The 17008-nt window shown below is 39.6% G+C and overlaps 1 protein-coding gene across 9 annotated transcripts in view; it reads right to left on the bottom strand.

Moving 5' to 3' along the window:
* Positions 1-17008, bottom strand: part of HDAC4 (histone deacetylase 4) — a 468350-nt gene that overhangs the window by 24575 nt on the left and 426767 nt on the right. For all 9 annotated transcript variants that reach the window (XM_073306829.2, XM_073306834.2, XM_073306828.2 and 6 more), the window contains 3 exons: positions 14761-14848; positions 13150-13269; positions 9751-9848 (listed from right to left, as the gene is read on the bottom strand). In XM_073306829.2, the coding sequence (XP_073162930.1) occupies positions 9751-9848; positions 13150-13269; positions 14761-14848 (306 nt within the window). The remainder of the gene's footprint in view (positions 1-9750; positions 9849-13149; positions 13270-14760; positions 14849-17008) is intronic.

Genomic DNA, 17008 nt, shown 5'->3' with positions numbered 1-17008 from the left:
TGAAGTCTTATGTCAATTAAACTGGAGATGGCAGTACTCTATTTCCAGTTTCTAACTCTCTCTCCTAATTAGGAAAACCCTTAATAGCCAAGCATGTGATTTTACATTTTGTGTAAAATAAATGTTAACCCTCTCTTCAAAATATGCACACAAAGGGACCGGTGATCATATATATGCACTTATATTGGTTTCCTTAAAGCTTTTTAAGATATTACTGTATTAGCAGTATATACTGCAAGCTAGCACAATGAACTGATGTCAAATGCCAATTTTCATAGGTCTTTAAATAATGTCTGCCATGTCAAAGGGAATCCCAATGTATACCAGCTAAAACTGGGGATGGTCCTACTGGGATCCAGGAAGTGGGCGGGCAGAAGGGTCCCGTCCGCCCCAGCCTGATGGGGGGATCCACAGGACCTGGAAGCCAAGTGATTTCGGGGGACACCTAATAGAATAACAGGAACAGGAGTGCGGTCAAAGGGTCAAACAAAGGGAGCCTGACAGGGACACCGAGCAGAGAACCCTGGACAGTGCCCACTGCTCCTCGAAGGCAAGGAGTCAGTGGACACTGCCCAGAGGAACTCTGCCCAGATGCGTGAACGGACAGAGGATCGGAAATAGGCCCCACAGTCACAGGAGTCTCCATCGGCCAAGCTCCTCTCCCTGGTTTGGTCACTAAAGGTGAACAACATGTGACATTCTTGCACAGGGAAAGATAAAAAGTTTCAGAATGGTGAAAGAAAAAAACTGAGTAGTGTGTGGTCTGACAAAAGTCTTTTGGTTTCATTTCCTCACATAAGACTGCCACGGTAATCTAAGGAGCTCCTACATTTATTACTGGTGGTCCATCAGCACTGTTATAAAGACATATAGAAGAAACTACTTCACCCTCCTTACTCTGTCAGAAAAAACAATTTTTTTTGCAGTGGTTGTGGGTCAAAGTTCTAATTTAAGCGATTGCAGTTTGCTGTACTGCAGAGGGCTTTTAACGGCGGTCATAACTCCAGAAAGACCAGATTTTATTTTTTTCCTCAATGTATTTATTGCCGTGTAAACTTTTCCTCCACACACATTATTATTTAATAAAGCCTTAGTAGGACTTTTTGCTTATGACTTTAAAGCCAAGAAAATCTTTTTACTGAAACCCACAGACATTCTAAGTAAAAACCACCTCATTCACAAAGAACTTAAGCAGCAGTTTCGAAGCAAGTGCATGTGGCTAAGTTTTTTTTCTATGCTTTGAAGTACTGCTGAGCTATTTAGTTTCTAGCCAAAGGAAAACTGCTAAACTCATCAGATTTTTTCAGAGCTAGGTTATTATATTTTGAGAGTTGCTAGTATCTGTTCCTGCTGTGTGGTATCACCCCAACTCCAATTAAAGTGAAAACCAAAATCAACTTTGAATTGTGTAATATTATAGTTTTGAACAAGCCAATACAAACAGTTGATATGACCAATGATTGACAATTATTTTCTTTTTTATGCATCACTGAATACTACACCCTGTTGATTTCCAAATATTAGCATACTGGAGTAATATGAAATAGCAGCTAATATCAGGTGAGCAATACACACAACTTACTCACATCAACAGTGGCATTCAGCAATCACATGCAGACCAGACAGAAGTTAAAAGATACCCTCTAGTGGCATGAAAAATACATACACCCATATGAACTGCTAAGAGTTTGTTGAAAATTAAGAACGTGAAACTTATTCGAACACATCGAAAAGAGGACGCACCGTGGTTACCCTTAAAACGTCAGTATTTGCCAATCACACACAGGTATCTGAGATCCCCAGTTTCTCCCTTTATTTAAAAAAGGAGATTTCTTGTAACAGTATTGTAATGGTTGGCAAATGTAAGATTTTTAATGCTACTACTGCATATATGTAAGTGTTTTAAAATGTAATTAGCGTTGCTCAATATTTGAAATAACATTTCAGATGATGATTAAGCCCTCAAAAGCCTGAGAAATTTGAGCTGCAGATGACCTGGCCAGGGCAATCAGTGTAATTAGAATTGGGCCAGAAACACAACTATGAGTTTGAACTACCTGTCAAATCTGAAGGCAGGGTTCAGATGCAAATCCTAGGATCTAAGCCTCCCTCCCACTCCAATTTTGGTTCTAGGCTGATCCAAAATTTAGAGTGGGTAGATTTCCCACTCAGATGCAGCTGAAATCTCATGCAAAAAGCCCAAGGTGATTTAAATAGGATGATCCAAGGAATGGAAAACTTGTCTTAGGAAAGGAGACTCAAGGAGCTTGGTTTGTTTAGCCTAACCAAAAGAAGGTTGAGGGGAGATATGATTGCTCTCTATAAATATGTCAGAGGGATAAATACTGGAGAGGGAGAGGAATTATTTAAACTCAGTACTAATGTGGACACAAGAACAAATGGATATAAACTGGCCACCAGGAAGTTTAGACTTGAAATTAGACGAAGGTTTCTCACCATCAAAGGAGTGAAGTTTTGGAACAGCCTTCCAAGGGAAGCAGTGGGGGCAAAAGATCTATCTGGCTTTAAGATTAAACTCGATAAGTTTATGGAGGAGATGGTATGATGGGATAACATGGTTTTGGTAATTAAATATTCATGGTAAATAGGCCAAATGGCCTGTGATGGGATGTTAGATGGGGTGGGATCTGAGTTACCCAGGAAAGCATTTTCTGTAGTATCTGGCTGGTGAATCTTGCCCATATGCTCAGGGTTTAGCTGATCGCCATATTTGCGGTCGGGAAGGAATTTTCCTACAGGGCAGATTGGAAGAGGCCCTGGAGGTTTTTCACCTTCCTCTGTAGCATGGGGCACGGGTCACTTGCTGGAGGATTCTCTGCTCCTTGAAGTCTTTAAACCACGATTTGAGAACTTCAATAGCTCAGACATAGGTGAGAGGTTTTTTGCTGGAGTGGGTGGGTGAAATTCTGTGGCCTGCGTTGTGCAGGAGGTCAGACTAGATGATCATAATGGTCCCTTCTGACCTTAGTATCTATGAATCTATGAAATAATCAGAGAACCCTAAGCTAACAATGCCTGATCAAACCTGTGCAAAATTCCATGAATCCAGCGCATGAGATTTTAGTGCACTGTAATCCAGACTTGAATCCTTTCCTTGCTTCATGTCTCAGGTCCAAAACTCTAGCCCAAGCCTTAGGTCAGCTGTTTTTAAATGCATTACTCCCTTCATTACAGTAGTGCCCCAAGACTCCAACAGGATTGAGCCCCATTGCACTACCTGCTGGATAAACACATTAGGAAGACAGAATCTCTGCTCCAAAAGTTCACAAACCAGACGTGACTGGCGTGACAAACAAGAGGTCTAAAATATTGCTCTGGTGCTACAACTGGATCTAAGCAAGCATATGCCAGCATGTCCCAGCAAGGGCACCGGTCTCCATCCACATTGATCTGACTGCAGGATTGGGGCCTATGGCACCATCCACATGATTTTGGACTGTACTAAGTGTACTCTATGGGTATGTCTACACTGCAGCTGGGAGAGCCTCTCAGCCCAGGTAGACAGACTCATGCTAACGGGAATCGAGCTGGAGTGCGAAAGAATAGCAGTGTGGATGTTGTAGCTCTGGTGGGACTTGGCTAGCCAGGTGAGCTCGGACCCAGGGGGAACCTGAGCCACTGCCCAAGCTGCAGTGTCCACACTGCTGTTTTTAGAAATTGAGAGTCTGTCTACCCTTCCTGTGAGGCTTGGTCCCAGCTACCCTCTGTTTAAACACCCATTGCATTCTAACCTCTTATTTTAACTCCCCAATAATGCTCTCAAAAAATTCCTTAGGCTAAAGTTTTGTCTGTGAACCTTTTTTAAGGTTTGAACAAAAGCAACAGAGCAACTGAGCTGCATTTCTAATGCTTTACTTGTTGACAACATTTTGTCAGATGCACCCAACATACTTGCTCTTTTCGGGAAATTAAGTACATGGGGGAAAATACTCTTTTGTCTAAGATTGAGCGTGAACCCCAAAAGAAAATGCTGGAGAAATCAGAAGTGATTCCTTGATACTGTGATGACAGGTGCATTTTGCAAAGGCCATAGACAGAAAGGTAGGGGAATAAAACCAGCAGTTTTATATGGAATGGGCTCTGTGTGTGTGGTGGTCGCTGGGATTGTCAGAAGAACCTAGAGGATTGCAACCCAGATTGCTTAGAACCTTAAGTATTTTTTTTCAAATGTTGTGGATTATATAAATTACAAGCACTAATTACACTTTTTAAGCAACACTTTTCTTTCTTAAACCTTTTCAGTTAATCTTAAAACAATCACAAATAAGCTGAACAGTTATGCAGCAGTTAAAATTCACTGTAGTAAATCTTCAATTAATGATTTCACTATTGTTTAATTTGAAATTTTGATAATTTCTTTAATTGATTTAATCTATCTACTTCTGCAACTTTTTTAACCTATTAGCACTCACCTCATAAATTAAAGCACAATGTATAATACTGTACAATTCACTGAAAAGAACACTTACATTTTCTAACTGGTGAACAATGCTAAAATCTTTAGGGCTATTGATGCCTGCTGGAAAATGATGCATATCATTTTATTTTATTTAGAAACATTTCCCCTACTGTTGGCATCCTATAACAAAACATCATCTATACCTGCTGCTAAACTCTCCCTGGAAATCATGCCCTCCATTTATAGCAGTAATCATCTCTACAGTAATTTATTATGCCAAATAGACTTCGGAATTTAGCTAAGAAGTAAGTACACAGAGCACATAAAATTTAAAATATAAAGATGACATTTCTATGGAAAAAGTTTTAGAACAAAACCAAACCAAATGCAAGAAGTACAGTTCTGCATACCTCTCATATACATTTTTTGCATAAATAGATGATTTTAAAAAACCTAGTTTTCTATATGTACGTGAGTCTTTAAGAAACCTAGAACAAGGAGAATCTTCCAACAAACAATACTCATTTGACTTATAATTTAAATTAAAAGGTGAATAACATTAAAACAAAATTATACATAGAATATTAATGCTCCAGGAGATCACTGTCACGTAGCCAAGGTAAACCAAAGACAAGACAACACAACTGCTAGCGCTCCATTGGGGATACATTCTTACAGTGAATTACAACATGTGCTAGAAAAACCTTATTTCATGTATTAATGGTAATTGTTCTATCCTTGTAATAAGGACCTGAACACAATCTTCACATTTTTACTAAGGTTTTCCTTGCCAGGTTTGTGTCCCGTAATTAAACATAACCTTTTAAAATGTTATGAGAGTTTAAGGAACAGGAACATTATTTCCTCTTATAAAACAAGTTAGGAAACAACAGACACTGGTAAAACTACTGACTGAACTTTACAAAAGTTTGTTTCTATAACTATGTAACAACAACAATGGATTCCAATAACATTTTGATAATTTAAGGAATTCTTTTAATTATATGCCATACATTTTATACATTAGAGTTTAATACATTTCCTCATAATCTATGAAATCTGTATTGGACAAATACTTTGGTGGTGAATTCAGCTGTGGAATGTTAGTGCAGTACATGGTTAGCTAGATTATAATGTTATATACTGTTTTAAGCAAGCATACCCATTGTTACAAAACCATGGAACAGTGCCAAGCACTCAGAGAAATACCAAATCAGTTTTGTCATACGGAATGTCCATTGGTGGTTGAAGTGATCTCTTTCAAAATTTATCAATAAGGATGTCACCCCAACTTCAGAACAAAGTGGAAACTACTCATGTTCTAAACAGTCTGTGATTTCAGCCTTCAGTTATGGATAGTACAAATGGATAAAACAGTTCTGCCATTTTTAACTCTTGCTTTTGAAACAACTCAAACACAATTATTTCCACTTCCCAAGGTATTAAGATGTCTTGGCTCTTCCTCTAACACAAACTTCTAGCTCAAACATGTTGGTTTATTTTAAGGTTATTTGTATAATGATCAATAGAAAACCCTAACCCTAAATTATTAATCTCCCTTTGGAACTAGGAAAATGGTACTATTTGAAATGCTTTTTGAACCTCAAGAAAACTAGGGATTTAATATGCAGCTATTGGGTTTATCACAAGGAGATTCCTTTATGATGCCAACTATCCCAATTACTTCCTCATTCGAACGCACGCTTTTATCAAACCTGGGCACATTTTTCTTCCTCGTGTTTTTACATAGAAATACATTTCTATTCTTAACATGGTGTAGTCAAGAATCGTAGGAGTTAATGTAGAAAAAATAGTGTACCAATATCTCAGCCTAGCTCAAAGGATTTCCACTGATTCCTCTACAGACTTCAAAGCTTCACAGTTTGGCATTTGGACTGGTTTGAATTAAAGTTCAGTTCTCCGCTGTGAGTTTCCAAGTTCATGGTGAAAGTGCCTGCTGCTTCTGGATTTCATTAGGGCCAATTTTCTTATCTTTTTTTCATCTTAGGTTTGATCCCCTGCAAATGCAACGTGGCATTCGATGGGTCGGAATAACAAGGTGCTGCCTTCAAGGCATGTATTGTCTCATGGGGCTCACACACACACACAAGGATATATGACCCATTCCCTTCTCTTGTCTAACTTTCAGGGGACTATAAATTTTAAACTTCAAAGCATTATTTTACATTAAAATCAATAAAAAAAGATTCAGGAAAATGTTTTTCAAAGAAGCTGGATAAGATTTAAAAAGGTCACTTGATAATGTATTATCATGAACAAACTTGGCATAAGATTAAAAAGGTTTCCAATTTAACTTATATGCTGAAGGTGTGTGCATGTGTGTATATGGCTGGCGTTACTATGTATAAGATTGGTCAGGCAAGGAACTTTTCTTCCAACAGCACTTGCAAAATGATGGCCAAGACCATGTTTGGTGTATGTACCCTGAATAGTTGTATTTTCTGGTCAATAAGTGTCGGCATCAATTAGGCAATGGTTGGGTATGTTCTTTTTTTGAAGATTTCTGAACAATTTTCCAGTAGCCTTGAAATTCAATTAAAATGTAATAGCAATTTGCCATTCAGCTCTGGGCTACAGGTTTTTCCTAGGATGAAAAGATCAGTCTTGTTTAGTGCTAGGATAAAAAGACTTCCACTTTGCACAATAGTATAACACCATTGTTTTCTTGTAAGTAGAGGAAAATGGGAAGATAAATGACAGTTACTTAATTATATATTATTGTAAATTATATAAATTATTTGTAATCTTTTAAAAATCTATTGAGTTAAATCTCTATTTGTTAGTAAAATACATTAATATTTTTAGGAGATAAAAATGTGCACACAATGAATAAAGGAAATAATGTTCCTGGTTCCACTCGATTGAAAAGATGCAATGGAACCTCATGAAGCTGATATTCCATCTGTGTATTTTCAAAAATGTCCAGATATTTGCATCTCATACTTTGCATGTTTATATCGCCCTAAATTATGCAGACATTTGCCAGAAGTCCATTAAACCTGACTTGAAGTCAGAAAACCACATCAACAAGATGCAAATAGGGGAAGACAGAATGATCTCTGGGAAAGATGAAACCTACAAATACATCAGATCACTGACCTTTACATATTTTCACATGGAAAGAAACTAGTAAAAAGATTAAGAAAGGACTGTGTTGTCTCACACACGGTCGTCTACGTACCTGTATATTATGTAACACTTTAGTCAAAGTTGGTTGTCCTCATTTCACCCTGTTATTCCACAGTTTTGACAGTACCTGTTATGCTTTCCTTTTATGCTGCCCACATTCACAAGGGGAAAGTGCATTACTACAGACTTCTACTAAGCTCTAAACTAAGCATCAGTGACGTAGCATCAGCCTACCCTGAGCTTTCCCCTTGCAGCTCAACAAAGCACTATTGTAAATCTTCAATACAGTTCCAGAAAGGTGCTACTGGACAAAAATTCTCTCAAGTGAAAAAGCTCCAGTATTCTGTGCATCCCTTCCCACAATATGATAAAGTCAAGACTCTGAAAAGTCATTTTCTACCATACTGCACAGCCTTGTTCTGTCTTAATCCTTTTATAAACGGTAAGAGCAGAGCAAAATGAATGACCCAGAAAGTCTCCTGTGTTAAAGAGAGAACATGAATGGAAGAGAATATTTCTACAAAAGAGCTGCTTCCCATAGTTACATAAACACCAAAGGCAGTGGTGAGAGACTTATTTTCAAAGTCAGACAACCCTGAGCTAGTGACAATAGTCTGCAGCTGTGGCTTCCTGCAGCATCATAGGACTTGTGTTGATACAATTATCCTGCCTGCCTGTCTGATGCTACTAGAGCAGCAAGACTGACCAAAATGCAGCCTTACAGTACTCCTATGGTGACAATGGAATAGAGCTACAAAAGACATTTCATGGGTGGCCCAGGTATTGACCTACAAGTACAGCTGATTCATGTGGAATCACATGTCTCTCTGGTTTCTTGCGTTGTTGTGGTGGGTGAAGATGGGACTAATGGGAATGGAAAAGAAGAATCTGCTCACAAACTCCGACCCAAGAACAAAAGGCAGTTGGAAAACTCAGTAATTTTTATAATATATTATAAGGTTGTGTGTGCCTGTGTCAGCCACTGTGTGGAGAGCAGTGACTGCACCTGGTCAATTCAAAGGGGTTTGAAGACTGTCGGCTCTTTGGGGCAGGGACTGTACTCTGTGTTTATACAATGTTTAGGACAATGGTAGCCCAATTTTGGTTGGTCCCCAGGGACTACCCATAATAAAGGCCCAGAGCATTAAACTAGTCAAGAAATTCCCCACAGACCTGGCAAGGGGTGAGGCTATGGAGAACAACTCTCTCCACAATCCAGAGGGAAGTCAGAATGCATTAGCTTTATCTGAATGGAAGGGGATGAACACAACAGATGGCATACTGACTCAGCTCCCTCTGACAGATTAGGATCAAAGGAGCAGATTTTTTGCTCTTATTCACTCTGAGGTGAAAACTCAGAATGTGCTAACATGACCCTGAGTACCAAAAGCATATATTAGATGAGAACAATATGTCACCAGCATAAGGCCAAGCAAATATTAACAGCAAGAGAACTGCAGAATAATTCTCAGTGTTACAGAATGGGATACTCACCCCTGAAATAGTGACCACATGGGGTACCCCTCTGCTCCATTCTCCCATTCCTGTGCTTCCTGTCCCACTCTTCATTCTCGCTGCCCGCATGCCCTATCCCTCAAAACACTTCTAACACAGCTCCTACCCCTTGCTAACTCCAGCTGTATGAGATGGGCAGGGTGAGGCGGGAGTGCTGCAGTACCAGTGTTGTGGGAGCTGCATGAGCAATTCTCCCACACCAGGAGAAGGAATGGCAGTTGAACAGACTGGACCAGAATAAACTCCCAAAATTTGATTGGTCTCAGCAACGGTAACTCTAACGGCATCTCAAAACTCCTACTTGGAATGACTTGGCAAAAAGCCTTTCTGGGTCCATCTCCCTCTAGAGTGGCTTGTTCATGATGAGACAGAGAGAGAGAGAGACCAGAGAAGAGCTTATTCATTAAAGCTTACTGTAATTTTGTACACCAGACCAGCACAGCTTTTGCTGAGCAGTAAGTGCCAGTCATTCGGCACCTTGCTCACACAGATCCATTGCTATGTGCAGGCACACCCCTCTCCTTTCTTTGCATTGGCTTTCAGTCACAGAACACTCAAGTAACTGCAATCTTATTTTTAGTTTACTAAAAAGAAAAGAGATTTCACTGCAGAAAGATCTGATTTCAGCCAAGATGGGTTTTGTGAAAGGAAGGCTTGAATGTTACCTGAAAGCAGTCAAATATTCTGTGTCTCCCATCGGTGGTTCGAGGCCACCAGTGAACGCCATATTAACATTGAAACCAACACCTGGTCCTGTGCCGACCTGAGAAAAGGGATGAAGGAGTGGACAAATATAATGTGTTAAATTCATGGACATTTTGTTGATGCTGGTAATATATCTTTGTAGCCAGCCATTTCTTTAAATCCCATCGATTTGCTCTGCTCCTGACTGATTGATCTATTTAGAATGCATTGTTGGGATGCTTTCTTTTTTTCTAGAGCTTTTTGGGTCCCCAAATGGAGGCAGTTATTAAAGCTTTCATATTCTCACAAGTGCTGAATTCTATGTGAGCACCCACAAATATCTGACCACTGGTAGCCCAACAACTGCGTGTTATCTAAGCATGTAGTCCCATCATTAATATACCAGCACCTTTTCCATTTTCAAATGGACAGACTGCCCTACTGAAAGAATAGTTTTATATAATTCATCTTCAGCTTTATCACAAAACTCAGAAGAGTACTTTGTAGTCTTGCTTTATTATGTGAATTTTCTTCACTCAGCTACAAGGGCAGTTTACTCAGAGTGAGGGCCCCCTCTGCTGGTGGAAAATATGACTTGCAACAAATAGTTACATTGAGCTAACTGGCTATTGGTAGTATGGGAATCATTATGTGCACATTTGTGAACATTGTCACAGCGTGCATGTACCTTTATTAGAGGTGACAGCTGAAAAATAAACACATGACATTTACGGTAATTAATCTGAAGAAAAATGTGAATCTCCTTTCTATATCATATCTAAAGTGAAGTGCTGGTATACTGTTGCTACCTAAATACAACCAATCTGGAGATTCAATTTAGATGTACTATACAACTACATAAATTGCTATATCAGTTTAAATAAATTGCAGAATCTGGGATTCAAACTTTTCTTTGGCTGCCTTACCATAAATACTAGCTACTAGAAAACAGTCTGTCCATCCATCCGTTTAATTTTAATACATATTCTACTATTATTTCCTGTATTAAAATTTCTGTTTGGCAGAACTGTACTTTGTAAATATTCCTGCGAGAACATCAGGAAACCGCACCACTTTATGCTCCATATTTTACGAGTTATATTCTAGTGAAGAGTGAATGTCCTTCCAATCCCATATATTTATTTTTAGACAAATCAATCACTACATTATTAAATTATTTTAAAGACTCAGCATGAATATAAGTACAGCAGAAGTCTATCACTTTGTACTCCTTGTCCATCCTGCAGCATCAGTTAAATGCTGCATAAATGTTTGGTCATTGGCTATGATTATAATACACAAACAAGGTACTAGAACAAGGCTGTGCTTTATATTCTTTAGACACTGGAAGGAACATCAACATTTGCAGAACAGAAAGGGTAAAACTGACAGGGCAAGAAATTCTATGGATTTTCAAAATTATCAACATTTCAAAATAAATATAGTTAATTAGTTAAAATATTTTAATTGCCCTTTGAATCATGTATACAGATTTTTATAACTGCATCTCCATTAGAAATGAACTACTTTGTTCAAATCAATATGAGTCAAAACTATGGAGTCTTTGTGATAACTTTACTAATTACCTAAATTAAACACAGCAAAGTTTGGTTCATTCATGACCTTTTTTTTCCCCTTTCCATTTACATCTGCCAAAACAGAACTCATTTGCAGTTCTGTGTAGAATTTATCAATAGGGATAAATAACCTACAAGCAAATTGAAATAATCATCTGAGTTAACAGCAAACATTTTCTGTTAGCCCACTCTGGTAAATCAAACATCCGGTCTTGTGTAATGAAGTCAGCTAACAGTGAGGTTGGGAACCACTGTGCTATAGGATTCAGAGTAACAGCCGTGTTAGTCTGTATTCGCAAACAGAAAAGGAGTACTTGTGGCACCTTAGAGACTAACCAATTTATTTGAGCATGAGCTTTCGTGAGCTACAGCTCACTTCATCGGATGCATACTGTGGAAACTGCAGAAGACATTATATACACAGAGACCATGAAACAATACCTCCTCCCACCCCACTCTCCTGCTGGTAATAGCTTATCTAGCGTGATCATCAAGTTGAGCCACACACACACACACAAACTTGATCATCACTTTAGATAAGCTATTACCAGCAGGAGAGTGGGGTGGGAGGAGGTATTGTTTCATGGTCTCTGTGTATATAATGTCTTCTGCAGTTTCCACAGTATGCATCCGATGAAGTGAGCTGTAGCTCACGAAAGCTCATGCTCAAATAAATTGGTTAGTCTCTAAGGTGCCACAAGTCCTCCTTTTCTTTGTGCTATAGGATTCTGTGCAAAGAATGACTTCTGGCTTGCTTAAGATTAAGATGGGCAAACTAACGTCACAGGTATTTTAAAACAAAATTGACTTTTTCCTGACAGCTGTTTTCTTGTGAAAACCAGTAAAGGGTCCATAAGACAAAGGCCACAGGCCCTTTGTAACAGAATAAACAATGGAAAGGAGAAATAGATGACAGGTATGCTTTCAAAGGAGAGGTCTATGATCAGCTTCTTGAAGGATAAGGCTGAATGTAGAATGAAAAAAATAGTACTTGATGAATGTGTGTGTCCATCTGTGTGTCCAAATAGAATGCGTGTGTCCAAATAGAAAAATGCTTCCATTCTAATTCATATGCTTTGTCTGTAGAAGGCTTATGGGATTCTAAGAGTATGTTTTGGACATTGTCCAACAGTTCTAATGAACATGTAGCTAAAAATCCAATATCCAAGCTTTTGAATGCAGGAAAAGCAGGTCTAAATGCAGCACTTGTTCCTCTGAGCAATGACAGGGCATGGCCAGCAGAAAGAGATGGATCCCAAGCCTGCACCAGGAGATCAGAGGATTGGTGAGCCCATGGAGTAATTGTAAAACCATGGGCACCCTCTTCTTGTTTTGTCTCACAAAAAGCTTGCATTGTTAGATGGAAGGAAATGCACATGAAGTTGTGTTCTCCAATGAAGAGAAGACTTTAGTCTGTTAAGCAATGGGGTCTGTTTGAACAACTGTCCAATAATGACTTATGAGAGACTAATCATGTTGATCCTGATTCTTTGAATAAGATGCTCTACCAAGATGTCTCTTTTCCTTGCCACGACAAAATGTAAATTTTACGGTATTGCTAGAACTTTAGAAACACACAAAAATGGGTTCTTAGAGAAGCATTAATAGGCATTCATGTGAGCAAGGGCAGTACAAGCTTTCCTATAGTGCCCTGTCATTTCACTTCTTGACCTATGGAAGTCCCCCCCAATTTTGTCAATGCATCTCACTCTTGACCAGCAGCAGATTCTACCAATAAAATCCTGGGGTGCCAATCATAGTAATTATATGGAGGGCAGGTATCCTGCTTATTTATGTTCTTACCTCATCAGGAGCTCCACTGCCTGGGAAGAAGTTTCCATCATCATAGCGATGTAGTGAAATATAAAGAACGTTAGGATCACTGTAGAAAGCCTGCTGAGTACCATTCCCATGGTGCACGTCCTTCAGGGACAGAGATTGTATTAGATAAGGAGGATTAGTACACTAGTAACAGTCCAGATGAAAAACATCAGGATGGTTCTTTCTAACCCAAGTGAAGCAGTTTGTTGAAAACTAAAATGGATTCACACAATACTAAAATTAGCTTTGTTATACAGTACAATCCTTATTTTACTAGTTAGCTGGGGACTGAGGAGTTAATGAAATTGAAGAGTTCATACAAATAACCTCACAAAACCACAGTTGGTATGGTGCGTAAGTGGCAGCAGGATGGTGCACTGCCTTGCTTACTTTACAGTGGTTTGAAGGACAAGAAGAAATCTCCAATGTACTGACCGTATCGGAATATGAAGGGATGTCGACTTGTTTTTCATCTGCACCACTTTTGTTATGTGATTCTCCCCCCACATCATGAAATAAGGTTTGAATACAACTGGCTGTTTGTAAAACTGAGGTTCTACTGTCCTTTCAGTTCAACATAACTGGGTAATTAACTAACCTCAATTATACACCTGAATGAAAACAGGATGTTCTCTTGGACAGAACTTGGAGGAGCTATGTTAATCACCATAAGTCTGACCAGGCAGCCTGTCTGCAGGTCAAACACCCATTTAAGCTCTGTGCAGGAATGAGCCCCTATGAATGAAATTTAACAGCAGTGCAAAGAAAACAAAACACAATGATCTCAATCAAACAGGCCAATTCCCCTATCACCCAGGTACTGAGGGACTAATACAGCTTACAAAAGGGGACATTTCTCCAAATTGTCCTTTAATTTCTGCTACAAAAACCAAGTCATTGAGAAGGGAAGAAGAGTAAAATGAACTCTGAGAAAAGTGATGGACCCAAAGTGGAAAACTTTCCTGAATATTTTTTTTTAACTTAGATAGATGAATGAGTCACATCCTGATGCTGAGAAAGCAATCAGACTTCCAAAAAGGAGTATTGCAAGTTTGTTAAAATTTTAGCTTCTCTGTTGAGTGACCCACTAGTGCTGCTGGGTTGCCCAAATGTGAATAATGTTGCACCATCCCTCAAGCAGGTTACTGAAATTGTCCAGAACGCTGCTCAAGCCAAGCCAGTCAGGGACCCTGTCAGTTTCAATACTCTGTCAGCTTATGAGAACAGAGTTGGGATGGACATAATGTTCATGCCCAGTAATCTCAACCAGCGCCTGGTGCAGTCACCCATCTTGAAGTTTGGATCTGATCTGTGTTACAGGTTTTGTTTTGAAGGGTTGATAGCTTCTTCAGGATTGGGGGGAGGGGAGGATGGGGGGAAATGGAAAAAATTAGGTAAATTTAGTGCTGTGACTTTAAATCTTGATGTTGCCCTTAAAGAAATGTTTATTGTATATAAACCACTTTAAAGTGAATTTCAGTTCTGAGCTTCTATAGTCAGATTGTGTTCACTGAGTTATAAATAATGGCTCTCCTCTGTGAGGAATTGACAGAGCTTCCATTGTTACTTTGGTGAAAATAAATGTTTACTCACCCAGTCCACTATAAGGATTTTGCTAACGTTGAGTCTCTGTTGGAGAAGCTTGGCTGCAATTGCCACCGAATTAAAATAGCAGAACCCCCTGGAGGTAATGAGCGAGAGAGAGAGGAAAAAAGGGGTGTTAATTATAGGTTCACCTCGGTCCTAACATATATATAATTTGAAACATAATACAGTAAGTAGGAAGAAATATCTATTGCTTTGACTATTTCTTCCTCCCTAACAGATACATATGTGCTCGATTACACACAAAAAATAACCACACGCCAACAGGTGACTCAGTGATTTCATGGGAAATGGTGAACACTATTATATGTTCCAACACTCTTTACTGTGAGATGCTGCTGAAGTATACAATCTGCCAGTCAGTGATTTTTAAAGTTTCAGGGCTCTCACAAGTGAGGGGAATGGGGGTGCAGTCAGAGAGAAAGAAAGGGATTTTAGCAATACAGATGAAATCATCTGAAACACAGGGGACCAGTTCGGAGAAGCTTCAAAGAACTCTGCTTATTCAAATCTGGTAGTAAATACTCTCTGATCTCACACCAACCAAGTATCAAGGGACCAAAGGATCTGAGCATTGGTCATGAAGCCAGGCACGTACTAGTTCAAGAAACAAATTATATCCAGGGTTGAGGGAGATGCAGTCATTAATATGGTTTATTACCCTCTTACCTTTTGGGAACCAGAGTTGAAATCAGCCCAACCCAATGTGGCCAAAACATTTTCAACTCTAGGGGAATAAAATCCCAGCAAAGCTAAATGAGTGGAAGATTTGACTTCAGTTTCTGTTTTATGAAAAAAAAATGCTTTTTATAAATTGGTGTTATATTCCCAAAATATAATACTATATCAGGCATAACTTTTATAAGTGGCATATCACTGTTCTTCCATATTAACCCCCCCCCCCCCCACGGTGTACCTAACTTACAAACCACTCTTTATCCACATAAACAATAGATGTGGATGATGGAATTAATAGAACCAATGTAGCTTTATAAATAGACGCAATCTCTAAGCATGATTCTAACACAGACTGTATTAAACAAAAAGAGGACTGGAAACTTTCCTGCTTCTAAAGTATTAGACACGGTCTCCCATAGTATTCTTGTCAGCAAGTTAAGGAAGTATGGGCTGGATGAATGCACTATAAGGTGGGTAGAAAGCTGGCTAGATTGTCGGGCTCAACGGGTAGTGATCAATGGCTCCATGTCTAGTTGGCAGCCGGTATCAAGTGGAGTGCCCCAAGGGTCGGTCCTGGGGCCGGTTTTATTCAATATCTTCATAAATGATCTGGAGGATGGTGTGGATTGCACTCTCAGCAAATTTGCGGATGATACTAAACTGGGAGGAGTGGTAGATACGCTGGAGGGGAGGGATAGGATACAGAAGGACCTAGACCAATTGGAAGATTGGACCAAAAGGAATCTGATGAGGTTCAATAAGGATAAGTGCAGGGTCCTGCACTTAGGACGGAAGAACCCAATGCACAGCTACAGACTAGGGACCGAATGGCTAGGCAGCAGTTCTGCGGAAAAGGACCTAGGGGTGACAGTGGACGAGAAGCTGGATATGAGTCAGCAGTGTGCCCTTGTTGCCAAGAAGGCCAATGGCATTTTGGGATGTATAAGTAGGGGCATAGCGAGCAGATCGAGGGACGTGATCGTTCCCCTCTATTCGACATTGGTGAGGCCTCATCTGGAGTACTGTGTCCAGTTTTGGGCCCCACACTTCAAGAAGGATGTGGATAAATTGGAGAGAGTCCAGCGAAGGGCAACAAAAATGATTAGGGGACTGGAACACATGACTTATGAGGAGAGGCTGAGGGAGCTGGGATTGTTTAGCCTGCAGAAGAGAAGAATGAGGGGGGATTTGATAGCTGCTTTCAACTACCTGAAAGGGGGTTCCAAAGAGGATGGCTCTAGACTGTTCTCAGTGGTAGCAGATGACAGAACGAGGAGTAATGGTCTCAAGTTGCAGTGGGGGAGGTTTAGATTGGATATTAGGAAAAACTTTTTCACTAAGAGGGTGGTGAAACACCGGAATGCGTTACCTAGGGAGGTGGTAGAATCTCCTTCCTTAGAGGTTTTTAAGGTCAGGCTTGACAAAGCCCTGGCTGGGATGATTTAACTGGGAATTGGTCCTGCTTTGAGCAGGGGGTTGGACTAGATGACCTTCTGGGGTCCCTTCCAACCCTGATATTCTATGATTCTATGATTCTATTACCAACAGCTTTGAATTT

This window comes from Lepidochelys kempii, chromosome 11 (genome assembly GCF_965140285.1).
Source record: "Lepidochelys kempii isolate rLepKem1 chromosome 11, rLepKem1.hap1, whole genome shotgun sequence".
NCBI lineage: Eukaryota > Metazoa > Chordata > Testudines > Cheloniidae > Lepidochelys > Lepidochelys kempii.
The sequence above is the reverse complement of the archived record's forward strand: the minus strand, read 5'-3'. Positions and strand labels throughout refer to the sequence as shown.